This window comes from Mercenaria mercenaria, chromosome 6 (assembly GCF_021730395.1).
Source record: "Mercenaria mercenaria strain notata chromosome 6, MADL_Memer_1, whole genome shotgun sequence".
Lineage (NCBI taxonomy): Eukaryota > Metazoa > Mollusca > Bivalvia > Venerida > Veneridae > Mercenaria > Mercenaria mercenaria.
The window spans coordinates 46,979,628-46,992,255 of record NC_069366.1 but is presented as its reverse complement, the minus strand read 5'-3'; the positions used below and the strand labels follow the sequence as shown (position 1 = coordinate 46,992,255).

The 12,628-nt window shown below is 37.1% G+C and overlaps 1 protein-coding gene across 1 annotated transcript in view; it reads right to left on the bottom strand.

The window, feature by feature from the left end:
• The window catches only part of LOC123550515 (uncharacterized), a 75,747-nt gene that overhangs the window by 25,039 nt on the left and 38,080 nt on the right, over window positions 1–12,628 (bottom strand). Inside the window, exons 52-67 of the mRNA XM_053546789.1 lie at window positions 12,454–12,486; window positions 11,963–12,077; window positions 10,720–10,983; window positions 9,961–10,139; window positions 9,110–9,224; window positions 8,496–8,653; window positions 8,114–8,228; window positions 7,171–7,334; window positions 6,933–6,983; window positions 6,455–6,566; window positions 4,959–5,227; window positions 4,571–4,685; window positions 3,598–3,839; window positions 2,849–2,963; window positions 1,471–1,655; window positions 540–657 (exon numbers count right to left, since the gene is read on the bottom strand). Of these exons, the coding sequence (XP_053402764.1) occupies window positions 540–657; window positions 1,471–1,655; window positions 2,849–2,963; window positions 3,598–3,839; window positions 4,571–4,685; window positions 4,959–5,227; window positions 6,455–6,566; window positions 6,933–6,983; window positions 7,171–7,334; window positions 8,114–8,228; window positions 8,496–8,653; window positions 9,110–9,224; window positions 9,961–10,139; window positions 10,720–10,983; window positions 11,963–12,077; window positions 12,454–12,486 (2,350 nt within the window). The remainder of the gene's footprint in view (window positions 1–539; window positions 658–1,470; window positions 1,656–2,848; window positions 2,964–3,597; window positions 3,840–4,570; window positions 4,686–4,958; window positions 5,228–6,454; window positions 6,567–6,932; window positions 6,984–7,170; window positions 7,335–8,113; window positions 8,229–8,495; window positions 8,654–9,109; window positions 9,225–9,960; window positions 10,140–10,719; window positions 10,984–11,962; window positions 12,078–12,453; window positions 12,487–12,628) is intronic.

The window sequence follows — 12,628 nt, the reverse complement described above, 5'->3', positions numbered from 1 at the left end:
ACAAAGTACAATGGTATATGCATATTTGTAATATTAGTGTTTATCCATGTACCAAGTTTCATGAAAAAAAGTCTTACTAGTACTTTTTAACATTTAGCCTGCTAAATTTCTGAAATGGACTGGCCCATCATTCAAACTGAGCAGTACAACTTATTATTCGAAGGGGTACATGTTCACTGAAAATTTATTGACTGAATAGTGAACAGTGCAGGCTGATCTTGGTTTGTACTAGTTGCAAAAGCAGAATCACTTGCTGCAGCAGGCTAAAGTTCTCACATGATCCTATTTTGCCATGTTTTGGTAACACGCAAGTAATAAAACACAATGATCACAATATTTATGATGCAGTTGTAAGGCCGCATGGCAATTGTTTAATTTACTCAACAGCCATAGATGCTTTAAACATGTACATCTAAGTGTATTAAATTTTACACACCTTATCTACTTTTGTCCAAGATGATCAAGGAACATACACAGATGGTAAAACCTTGAGTGACTATATTCTTTCATACTGTAAAGAAAGTAAACATGCAACTTACTTCTCTGTGCACTCAAAGATATTTGCTGAAGCATCAGTACACTTGCAATCCTTGTCACATCCATCTTGCCATGTAGCTCCCTGTGCATATTGCATACCATTTGTGTATACACACACAGCTAAAAATAGTAACATGAGTAAATGACTCTGCATATTTGAAAAAAGCACACTGTAAATATCAAAAACAAGCCTAGGCACTAATTTTAAACTAAACAAAGTTTTAGGACTGCTAAAGATCAGTCTCAAGGTCTTATATGGAGGACTTATGCTAGAATTTGGGGCAAAATTTTTCCCAATAACTGAATTTCTTGAAACTGAAATTGGAGGACAATCATCTAAGAAACAAAAATATGCTATAAAAATCATAGGTCACCGGTGTTGAAAAAGAGTTATCTGCTCTTGAAAATGGCAATTCCCCCAAAAAATGACGTTTTCAAGGGCAGATAATTCTTTTCAATACTAGTGACCTGTGATTTTTATTGCATATTTTTGTTTCTTAGATGATTATCTTTCAATATGCAAATTTTGAAGAAATTCTGTTATTAGGAAAAATTTCACCCATCTCATATACAGGGAATTCTAGCGTACGCCTTTAATTATAAATCAAATCTTTATAAAAAAGGCAAAAAGTGAGTAACATTACTCTATGCAGGTATAGGGTTTTAGCTTATTTATTTATCAGCCACTTCTAAAAAATCTTAAATGAAGTCTATTGAGATATATGTAGAATCAATCCTGCGTTAAGGCATCACCTTAATGTATCTATCAATTGCCAAGATGCTTATAAACTAAATGCAGAGAAAACATCTTTACCGATAAAAAAGGCCTTGTCTGGTTATTAAATTTTTATACATCTTTGTTTTGTTGTCATAACTAAAGATCTGTTTATTTCAAGTGAAATGTTATATTAAACAAGAGTATAGAGACATTACTTGATGGTGAGATGGTTGGTGGGTTAGATCCATTAGGTCCAGTTACCATGCCTGGTCTCACTGTGATGACTGGTGCCTGTGTTGATGGCTGTATGTATGTGTTACATTCTGGTTCCTGGCAGCAAGCATCTCTGCTTGACTGCTTGTAGTGACATTGTGGAGGTAGGTAGGGATACTTGGGGCATCTATTAAAATATTTCACAATTATGTAACACTTGTAGGACACAGACAAAAGTGATGATTCAATATTCTAATATGCCCGTCTCTGTTAAAACACACTTTCGCTAGAATGACGTCACGTTAACGTGCGCTGATGTCAAAGTTTTTGTTGCGAGCAAGAAAGAGTGCTTCTATACGTTATCTACTGTTTTAGATTAAGGGCATATTAGAACTGAAATAATTCATAGCAAAAACGTGTTTTAACACTATTTATACACTCAGGCGGTAATACGTCGTACAAATAATTTCCCTCAGGCTGTGCCCTCGTGAAATTATTACGCCCGACGTATAACTGCCAATCGTGCATAAATAGTGTTAAAACACTCTTTTGCTATAAATTATTTCTTAAATATTGCATATACAGTTGAACTCTGTTTGCTCGAACTCGGATAATTCGAACACCTTTCGCTCCAACTCATATCAGGTCCTGAGAAAATTCCTATATAATTTATATTGTCCAAACACACAAACTACCAATAACTCGAACTAATTTTGCCTCTCCCATCAAGTTAGAGCAAACAAAGTGTGACTGTACAACACAGAACAGACAAAATGACCATGCCAAAACAAAAGAGTACTTTGAACATTAACAAGATTAGAATTTGTTGCAATTAACAGTTTTGGTTTAAATAACATATCCTAGTGAAGAATTTGTGTGGATGTTCCCATCTCGATACAAGTTTAACAAGCAAATTCGATGAATTGGTATCCCCCGCCGAAAGGGTTCGTGGTGAGGAATGGCAAAAAATATATCCGGCAAAAAGTTAAGGATGTTAGTTTTCTTAGAAGCAAATAATTTCATTAGTCAAAATCAATTTAACAGAAAATGAATGCTTTTTTTTTCTGGGGGTTGGGGGGGGGGTGGGGGGGGTGAGGTGGAGGCAGCAGGGGTGACCGAGTGAGGGTACAAAACTTAACATGTTGATTATAAAATTTAATACTATGAAAAATGAAAAATGAAAAAAAAAAAAGGGGGTGGGGTGGGGGATGCATGATAGGGGTGGTGGGCATGACTGGGTGGAGGAGTGAGGTGGGGGAACAGTACAACTTTGCATGTTGATAAATATTCATGGAAGGTTTGAAAAAAAAATTTAAAAAAGGAATGAATTTTTTTTCACATTTTATACTGTCACTGTGGGACAAAGGGATAATTATTTACCTATCGTTACATTTATACTGTCCTCTTGAAGCATCAACACATTCACAGACATAGCTACATCCATCATTCCACTGTTGTCCTTGTGTGTAGATCATACCCTTGTATACACATGCAGCTGAAAATAAACAATTGTGTTTGTTACTTATTGCTGAAAGTCTTTGAAACTCTTAAAACCTAGCGATCACACAAGTTTCTTCAAAAAAGGCATGAGGGTAAAAATGAACAGCACTATAAGAAAACCAACATAGTGCTTTTGCGACCAGCATGGATCCGGACCAGACTGTCAGGATCCATGTTTTTCGCTAATGGTTTCACTAATTGCAATAGACTTTGAAAGCAAACAGCATGGATCCTGACCAGACTGCCCAGATGCACAGGCTGGTCTGGATCCATGCTGGTCGCAAATGCACTATGTTGGTTTTCTCATGGTGCGGCTCAAATGGAATCAATCAGTTAAGTCAGTAAAGCTGAATCAGAACTTATATTTCAATCTTATCAGATTTTTCTGCAAAAGAGACCTAACTTTATTTATGTGGAACATGTAAATGCCTCACAAATTATGCAAAACACTGGTAATTTGTAAAATCTTTTATAGATTAAGGTTTGAGATAGTTTTTTAAAACATTTTCCCTTTTCCTTTTTCCTAATTGAAAGTACAACTCTACACCACGTGAGGCCAAAATTAGGATTATTATCAATGAACTGTGTTATAATTTTGTAATTATTGTTGAACTGCTTTGTTTACTTACGTGTAGAACCGGTAGATCCAGTGCCAGGCTGGTAAGGTACCTTGACTGGGTTTCCACCACTAGTTCCGGTGAAGGATCCTGAGATGGGTTTGGGTGTAACTATTGGATTGATGGTTGACTGACCTGGACCGGGTGTCGGCATTGGTGTGGGTATATTACCAGTGTTACAATCGGGGATCAAACAGCATGAGTCTGCTGGATCAGCCTTCAGTGGGCATGATGACACAGGGTATGATGCACATCTTTAGTCAACAGAAACTCAAAATAATGAACTAAATAGACTTTCTCAACCATAAGCTTACAACCATTTAAATGAAAAACACTCAGTTCTAATCAGTCACTATACACAAACTGTATAACTACAGTCAAACCCGTCTGAAGCAGCCAGTCAAGGGAATGAACAAAAGTGGCCTTTTAAGACAGGTCATAGTTTAATTCTGTTTAATCTTTTCTGAAAGTATATAAAAGGGAAATAGCAAATGTGTCTGCTTCATATAGTTGTCTACTTCCACACAGTGGTCTGAATGTATTACTCAAAAGTAAAACGGTGACAATTATTCTAAGAATGTTCCAGTAGGTTATGACCAGTTCTTGTTCAAAAAAGATCATTTGAAACAATTTGTACAAAACAAAAATGAGCCGTGCCATGAGAAAACCAACATAGTGTGTTTGCGACCAGCATGGATCCAGACCAGCCTGCGCATCTGCGCTGTCTGGTCAGGATCCATGCTGTTTGCTAACAGTTCCTCCAATTCCAATAGGCTTTAAAAGCGAACAGCATGGAGCCTGACCAGACTGCGCAGATGCGCAGGCTGGTCTGGATCCATGCTGGTCGCAAACCCACTATGTTGGTTTTCTCATGGCATGGCTCAAATATATACTGATGCTAAATAATGTCTCACATTTTTTTTCAAAAAGAGGTGTTTTAAATATTGTGTTATATCAACAGAATATAATGTAAATAAAGTAGAACCTTTGGTTGCAAGTGTAATATCCCTTCATAACATCTTCACATCTACATCTCTTGTCACAACCATCATCCCAAGTCTGTCCTTGTGTGTAGTATACACCCTTGTATACACAGTAACCTGCATATAAAAGTTGTATGTGTATGACATAAGATTTACTACACGCAGCAGACAGTGTAAGCATGCAACATTATTTTAAAAATTATTTTTTCTTATGCTTACTTTATCAAATAACAAAACTTCATAGGTGAAATGTTTCCATGGGTCTTGTAAATTACACTGAAGAGGAAAAAGTATTCTACCTGCCTAAAAGACATTTTACCTAGAGAAATTTTGTCCTCATATTCAATGAAAATCTGAAAGAAATTTTTACACTGGAAAAATATACAATACCTTGCGGTTTTGCTGTTGTGAATGTTGGTCCTGGTGTTGGTGACGGGTTCACACCTGGTCTTGGAGTATTTGTAACACCTGGTATAACATATGGTGCTACAGTGACAACACCTGGTTTAGGTGCTGGGGTCTGTGCTGGGGCTGGGGTTGGTACTCCTCCTGGGAATGGTGTTGGGTTTGTGAAGTCACAGAATGGTACCTGGCAGCAGGGTTTCTTTGGATCCTGGACCAGGACGCACTCACTTGGTATGGAGGAGTATTTCTGGCATCTAAATATACACAACAAATAATTGAAAACAAATCCTTTTGTTAAACAGTATGTAAACAGGCTTGCACATACATATTGTAACATTTATCTTCAATCTTCGACATAGAAGGTAAATCCATCTTCAAGTGACTATATGACTTGTACGGAAATGTAATTACCCTACAGTGAAACACCGCTCGCTCGAGCATCGATGACTCGAGCACCCGGGCTCACTCGAGCAATTCATGTGTTCCCGGCCGATTTCCTTCTATTTTCTATGTGATATTACCATGGCTAGGTCGAGCATCGATAACTCGATCGCTCGAGCATGACACTTAGTCCCTGTGTATTAATTTACTCTTTGTTGCTTCTGGCTAACTCGAGCAGATGTGTCCAAATTTTTCACACCTTCGGCGGTCAGAATGTATTGGTTAATTAAACATTTTCACACACCGTGAGAATTGCGTAGTCTATTCCCAGACTTAAATGTTTGTTTGTCGGTATATTTGATATTATGATGAGATTAATTACTGATAAAAGCTTAAAGAAAAGTTTTATTGATCAAATATCGATCAATTATTGATAACTTAAAGCATCTTTTCTGTGGGATCGAGATCTTAGTAATTTAATCAGTGGTTGTTTGCACGCAAATGAAGGAAATAATATAGCCGTTTCATAAAATTGAGACGATAATTATGATATGCACTTGTTGATGAATAAAACTGATAAAAATCTTAGTTGTTTCTTCGCATGCGCCATTTACAAATTACACATTGAAACGTCTATCAATAGATAACGTTTGTAATACGTTTGTTTTCGATAATGCCACAAGTATGTTATTATTACGCATCACCGTTTACTCAGCAAACGGTCCCGATGACCGTAAAACAAACTTTAGTTTTCTTGGTATGTTAGTCAATGTTTGGGTCGCTCGAAACCATGGATAACTCGAGCATTTTGCTCATCCCCTTGCGACCTCGAGCGAGCGGTGTTTTACTGTATTTACCTTTATCTAAATTTCTATAATGAACCTGTCCATCTTTCAATTTGGACAGTACCACTGACTGTTAAAAGGGGTGCTTACCAAAAAGATACTGACTGAATGAATGGCAAACAGTGCAGATCTTGATCAGACTGCATGGATGTGCAGGCTGATCATGATCTACCCTGGTCGCAAAGGCAGAATCAGTCGTGTCCAGCATGATAAGGGTTAAGTATTGTGTTCAGAATATTAATGTGTTATACATACTTTTCAACACATTTGTATTGTCCAGTCATTTCATCGAGACACTCGCATTCATAGTCACAGCCATCATCAAACTTCTGTCCTTGGTGGAACACTTGACCCTTGTATACGCATCCTAGAGTCAAGAAGACACAGAAATGTAATAAGTTTTTTATTCTCAGAAGAGAATGACAATACACATACTGTAATGTCAAGTCTTAATTTTACTGCATTAGCTTGAAATTCTATGGCAACATAAGTGTTTAATCTGCAGTCTTATTAGGCCATGACAAAATGTTACTGTAGGACATACTGTTACAATATGTGATGCTGTTATGGCAGGACATTCTGTTATGATAGGACATACTGTTACAGTGTAACATGGCGTTACAGTAGGACATGGTGTTACAGTAGGACATGCTGTTACGGTAGGCCATGGTGTTACAGTATAACATGATGTTACGGTAGGCCATGGTGATACAGGAGGACAAAAACACATTACCTTTTCTTGTGCCTGGATTTGTAGATCCTGGTTGTGGTGTTGGGTTGACACCTACAATGTAAAATGTTTGAAATACTTCATATAAAACCCTGAAAAGAAGGTCTCCTTAAATCTATTCCTAGTCACAGAACTGTAACATTTTAATAAATTCATGCAAGAGTAGAAAAATGGAAACCATTATAAAACGCACAAACAGAAAAAAAGGTTACAAAAGTTTAGTAAAATTTCTGCTGCTTACCTGTGATAACACCACCTGGTTGTGGAGCAGCAGTGATGATGCCGGGAGTGGGACTTGGACCTGTTGGTGGTAGGAGCGGACAGCTTGGTCTCTGGCAACATGTTGGATCACTCTGGTCTGGGACAAGAGTGCAACCTGGCTGAATGCTGGTGAACTTGGCACATCTAAAGTAGAAAATGTTACACTGTCTTAAAATTTACCTCAAGACATCGACTTAATTTAAAAACACATACTGGCTCAGTAACAATACTTATTCTCCCCATAAAAAAACAAACATTCCAACCAAAGTCAGGGGCAAAATTCTCTTAAAGTTAAACAACCTAGAGCAAACAACTAGTGTAAAATCAGAAATAAAACTGAGAAATAAATTTCCACTATTTGTGTATTTTTTCATATTTTGCAAAAATATATAACTCAGTTTTCAATTACTTTAATAAGAAAAAATTATGTTTTCACAAACATATTAAACCTTACAATTTTACACTGTTTATCATTTGTGAAATATAAACCATTAGATGTTACAGTAGTTACTGTTACCATGACATTGTATGAGCCGCGCCATGAGAAAACCAACATAGTGGCTTTGCGACCAGCATGGATCCAGACCAGCCAGCGCATCCACGCAGTCTGGTCAGGATCCATGTTGTTCACTAACAAAGCCTATAGCAATTAGAGAAACCGTTAGCGAACAGCATGGATCCTGACCAGACTGCGCAGATGCGCAGGCTGGTCTGGATCCATGCTGGTCGCAAAGCCACTATGTTGGTTTTCTCATGGCGTGGCTCATATATATTTGTTCAGACAGTAGAGTATGCCTCAATGTTCATATGATATATTTCTACACACTCGCAGCAAAATAAAACAGCAGCTTATAAATATCTATAACACCACCCTTTCACAATAATATAGAAATTGTGAGGTGATAAAATCTCACTTCTTTTACCTCTGTTTGCAGTTGTAGAAGTTCTTGCTGGCATCCTCACACCTACAGACATAGTCACATCCGTCGTACCATTGTTGTCCCTGCTGGTAGGTGCTGCCCTTGTATATACACACATCTAAAATATCAACGCAAAATTTCAAATTTCGAAAAAAAACCAAAAAACATACATTATAACAGACTATTAATGAACAGTATGAAATCTGGCTCAAACCCACTCATAGGTGAGATGCAAGTGATTCCAAGTCAGGCACCTTTACCATGGTTGCCACCTGGCAGAGAGGTGGAAGTAACATAGTTTACATTTTGTTAAGTTTGATGAAGATGTACTCACTATATGAAGAAGAAATTACTATTTGGTAGTGGGAATGTGGAATTTACTTACTTTGTGGTGGGGCAGGTGTGGACAATGGGTTGGGTGCTGCTGTGGGTCCTGGAGGTACTGTAACGGTTGGGGGTTGACAGTATGGTTTCTGGCAGCATTTGTTGGCTGGATCCTGAGTCAACGTACAGTAGGATGGCAGTGGTGGATTTCTTGGGCATCTTTAAGTAAAATCATAACATATTTAAAACCTTGATAACCTTATTTTCATAATCATTAAAGCTAAAAAATTATTGCTTATAATTTTCCTTCGCTTGCTTGTAAAGAAAGCAGGAATTTCTAGATAAATCTCAATCAAAATACTGGTGTTACAACGAAGAATTAATTAAAATAGAGGGACAACACACCTGAACACCAGATAGGTTTTAACTGTATTTATATATAGATCAACTAGTTTCTGTTCTCTATGAACGTTCATACTGGTGTTATATAAGGAACTATCCATTTGTGAGTAAAGTGTGCTTCAAAATCTATGCAGTCCTGGTTGAATGCATGTCATGACTGACATCTTAACTAATAGACCACTAATCCACACTCTTATTATTTTAATGCCTAGCTAAAACACTGCCCTAACTGTGCACACTGATGCAGATATTGTAAACATGCAAGTGTCTTACTTCTCTACACATCTGTATCGGCCTGTAGAAGCATCGAGACATTCGCATGTGTAAGTGCATCCGTCATCCCATGTCTGACCCTGTGTGTATACCTGGCCACCATACACGCATCCATCTATATAACAATCAATATTGTATCAGTAACAGAACAATCAATATTGTATCAGTAACAGAACAATCAATTTTGTATCAGTAACAGAACAATCAATATCATATCAGTAACAGAACAATCAATATTGTACCAGTAACAGAACAATCAATATTGTACCAGTAACAGAACAATCAATATTGTATCAGTAACAGAACAATCAATATCATATCAGTAACAGAACAATCAATATTGTATCAGTAACAGAACAATCAATTTTGTATCAGTAACAGAACAATCAATATCGTATCAGTACAGGCCTGTTTATATAGAATAGTTTACCATCTATTTTTTGTAAACTTAAAGTTTTCATTTTTTTTGTTCTACTTGTTTTAATTCCCATCTTCACAATTCTGCAACAGTATAGCTTTTGACCATGCAGGAAACCCATGGTGTCTCTGACCTGGCATTACTTTAGTCACTAACAGGCATGATAGAAACATCTACCATGAAATCAGTAATATACGAGGGGGTTTCTATTTCAGTGCATTTTGTACCTGCATTTATACAAGAACTATAATCCTAACAAACAAATAAAATTTCAGTTCATTTTATCTGCAAAAGTTGAAATTCACAAATTCATGTCTGTTCTGGCCAAAACCACATCCTTTCATGCCCATGAAATAAAATAATTATTTTCATAGAACCTTCCACAATGTCAACAACTGAAACAGGAAAAGTGAAAAAAGTGAACATGACTCACTTCTGGATCCAGTAGTTCCTGGGTTGTATGGATTGTTGGTTGGCAAGTTTGAGCCAGAGATTACACCTGGCACACCGACCACACCTGTCTTGGTTGTACATTGTGGGATCTGGCAACACTGGTCTTTTGGATCGGTGGTCAAAGTGCAGTTGGGAGTCAATGCTGGGTAGGTTGGACATCTGAACAAGGAAAGATAACTCCCTAAGGTCTAATTTCATTGTTAGAGGCAGGGAGAGATTTTTCTTTTTTGGAAAAAAGCCTATGAGATTAGCGGTCAATCCATTCTATAAAAACTTGATAATGTACATACTTCTTAAGCATATATCTTAAAATGAGAAATAAAAATTCTGTGATATATCAAAAGCACAGCAGAAATTTACCATTTAGTACCCTAATGAATAATATTTCTGACATTAAACCAAAAATGAGTATATTGCACATTATTTCAGCATCATGGAATATCAAAATTAAATGTTCAAGAATAACTATGTAACAGCTATTACAGACAGACATGCAGACAGATAGTACCAAAATCTGTAAGAAGACCCCTTTGAAGCATAGAATGCGACCAAACAAAATAACAGCAGACTCAGTTTGACTGAGTCTATTCATGAGAGGTCATGAAATCTGAAACAACTCTTAACCAAACTTCTGCAACAGTAATACTGAATGGACTCCTTGTTCCAAAAGGACTTGGGAAATTTAACAATATCAAGGCCAAGTATGGGGTAAGGTGTAAAGATAGGTCTACTTTCTTACCTATCATCACAAGTGATCTTTCCTGTCATTGCATCCTCACATTTACAGACCTTGTCACAACCCTGGTTGAATGTCTGGCCCTGTCTGAATGGCACACCTTGGTACACACAGAACTGTGTGGATGGTGTGGGGTTAGGTCCTGGTGTTGGAGACTGTCCTGGTAAGGGTGCAGGTGTTGTTGAACACTCTGGTTTCTTACAACATGGGTTGGTAGGGTCATACACCAGAGTGCAGCTGGAAGCTAGGTTCGGGTATCGTGGACATCTGAAACAAGCCATATCAATTTGTTATTCATACTAACATAAATGCAACAAACTAAGACAAAATAATATATATAAAAATCAAGTTATACATTTTAATTAATGAGAAAATCAAATAAATATTCTAATGGCAGATTTTTTCACTCAAACAAACTAGGTAACATTAGTCTGACACTGTGACATGTATTGTTGTTGTTGCTGAATCAGCTATCATATACCACGCTTAAAGTTGTATCTTTGTCTGCAGATATTGACATATGAGAAGGGATAAGGTAACTGTTGGTTTAAACATATTTAATTATCAAGATATACATTACATATAACATCCATACAATACAAATATCAAGACAACTGGATTGAATTGAAAGCTGCTAGGGCTTATAGTAATTCTCTCCACAGGGAACTGTTACTACACGCCATCACAAGTAAGGTTCCTTTTGGAAACATTCTCTCCATCACTATATGTAAGGTCCCTTTCAGAAACAGCCTCTTTTTATGGGCAAACTTTCTGGTTTCAGCAAGGGCACTGATGGCCTGGGCAAACTTTCTGGTTTTAGCACGGGCACTGATGGCCTGAGCAAACTTTCTGGTTTCAGTAAGGGCACTGATGGCCTAAAGATTTGCTCATCTATTTCTGTCATGCCCCGCCAAGTGCCTTAATACAAAGTGAAAGTATCATTTGAGCCGCGCCATGAGAAAACCAACATAGTGGGTTTGCGACCTGCATGGATCCAGACCAGCCTGCGCATCCGCGCAGTCTGGTCAAGATCCATGCTGTTCGCTTTCAGATCCTATTGCAATTAGAGAAACTGTTAGTGAACAGCATGGATCCTGACCAGACTGCCTGGATGCGCAGGCTGGTCTGGATCCATGCTTGTCGCAAACCCACTATGTTGGTTTTCTCATGGCACGGCTGCTCATTTAATGCATTATACAGCAGACTTTTCAGTTATCATAGTAAAATCAGTGAAGAGTTATGTCACCTGTCAGTACAATGATAGTGTCCAGTCATAGCATCATCACAGACGCATTCAAACTGGCAGCCATCTTGCCATTTCTGTCCTTGTGTGTACATAGTTCCCTTGTATACACAAACCTCTGTAATAACATATAATATATGTATTACATACATTTTACACATTAATACACATTGCATTTAGTACATATGGGCTCCTATGCAAGGCTTACTAACAGAATATGACATGAAATAAATACTTAAGTATAATGGACACAGTGCTATCCATTTGTTACAAAAACATTAAATTTTGTGTCTTGAAAAAAAAAAATTAATAAACAGAATAACTCTAACTTTAAACACATATCAACTGTTTTTCCAATATGAGGTAAAATATATCTAAAGACGGATAGTCTTAACAATATCTAATGAGAAGCTAGTCAAATGAAAAAAAGTTTTGTCCATGACATCACACTAAAATTTTAATTTTGGAGCCAAAAAAACACAACACAGACTTACTTGGTGGCTGTGATGGTGCAACCATTGTTGATCCTAGGATAAAATAGAAACATATTTATAGCAAATGTGTATATCAGTACAAAATTAAGTCAGATGAATAGCTTATATCAAATAAGTTTTGAGATTATTTTACTGCTGATTGGTATACTTTTGGCTTGTTTAGTATCAATACTTC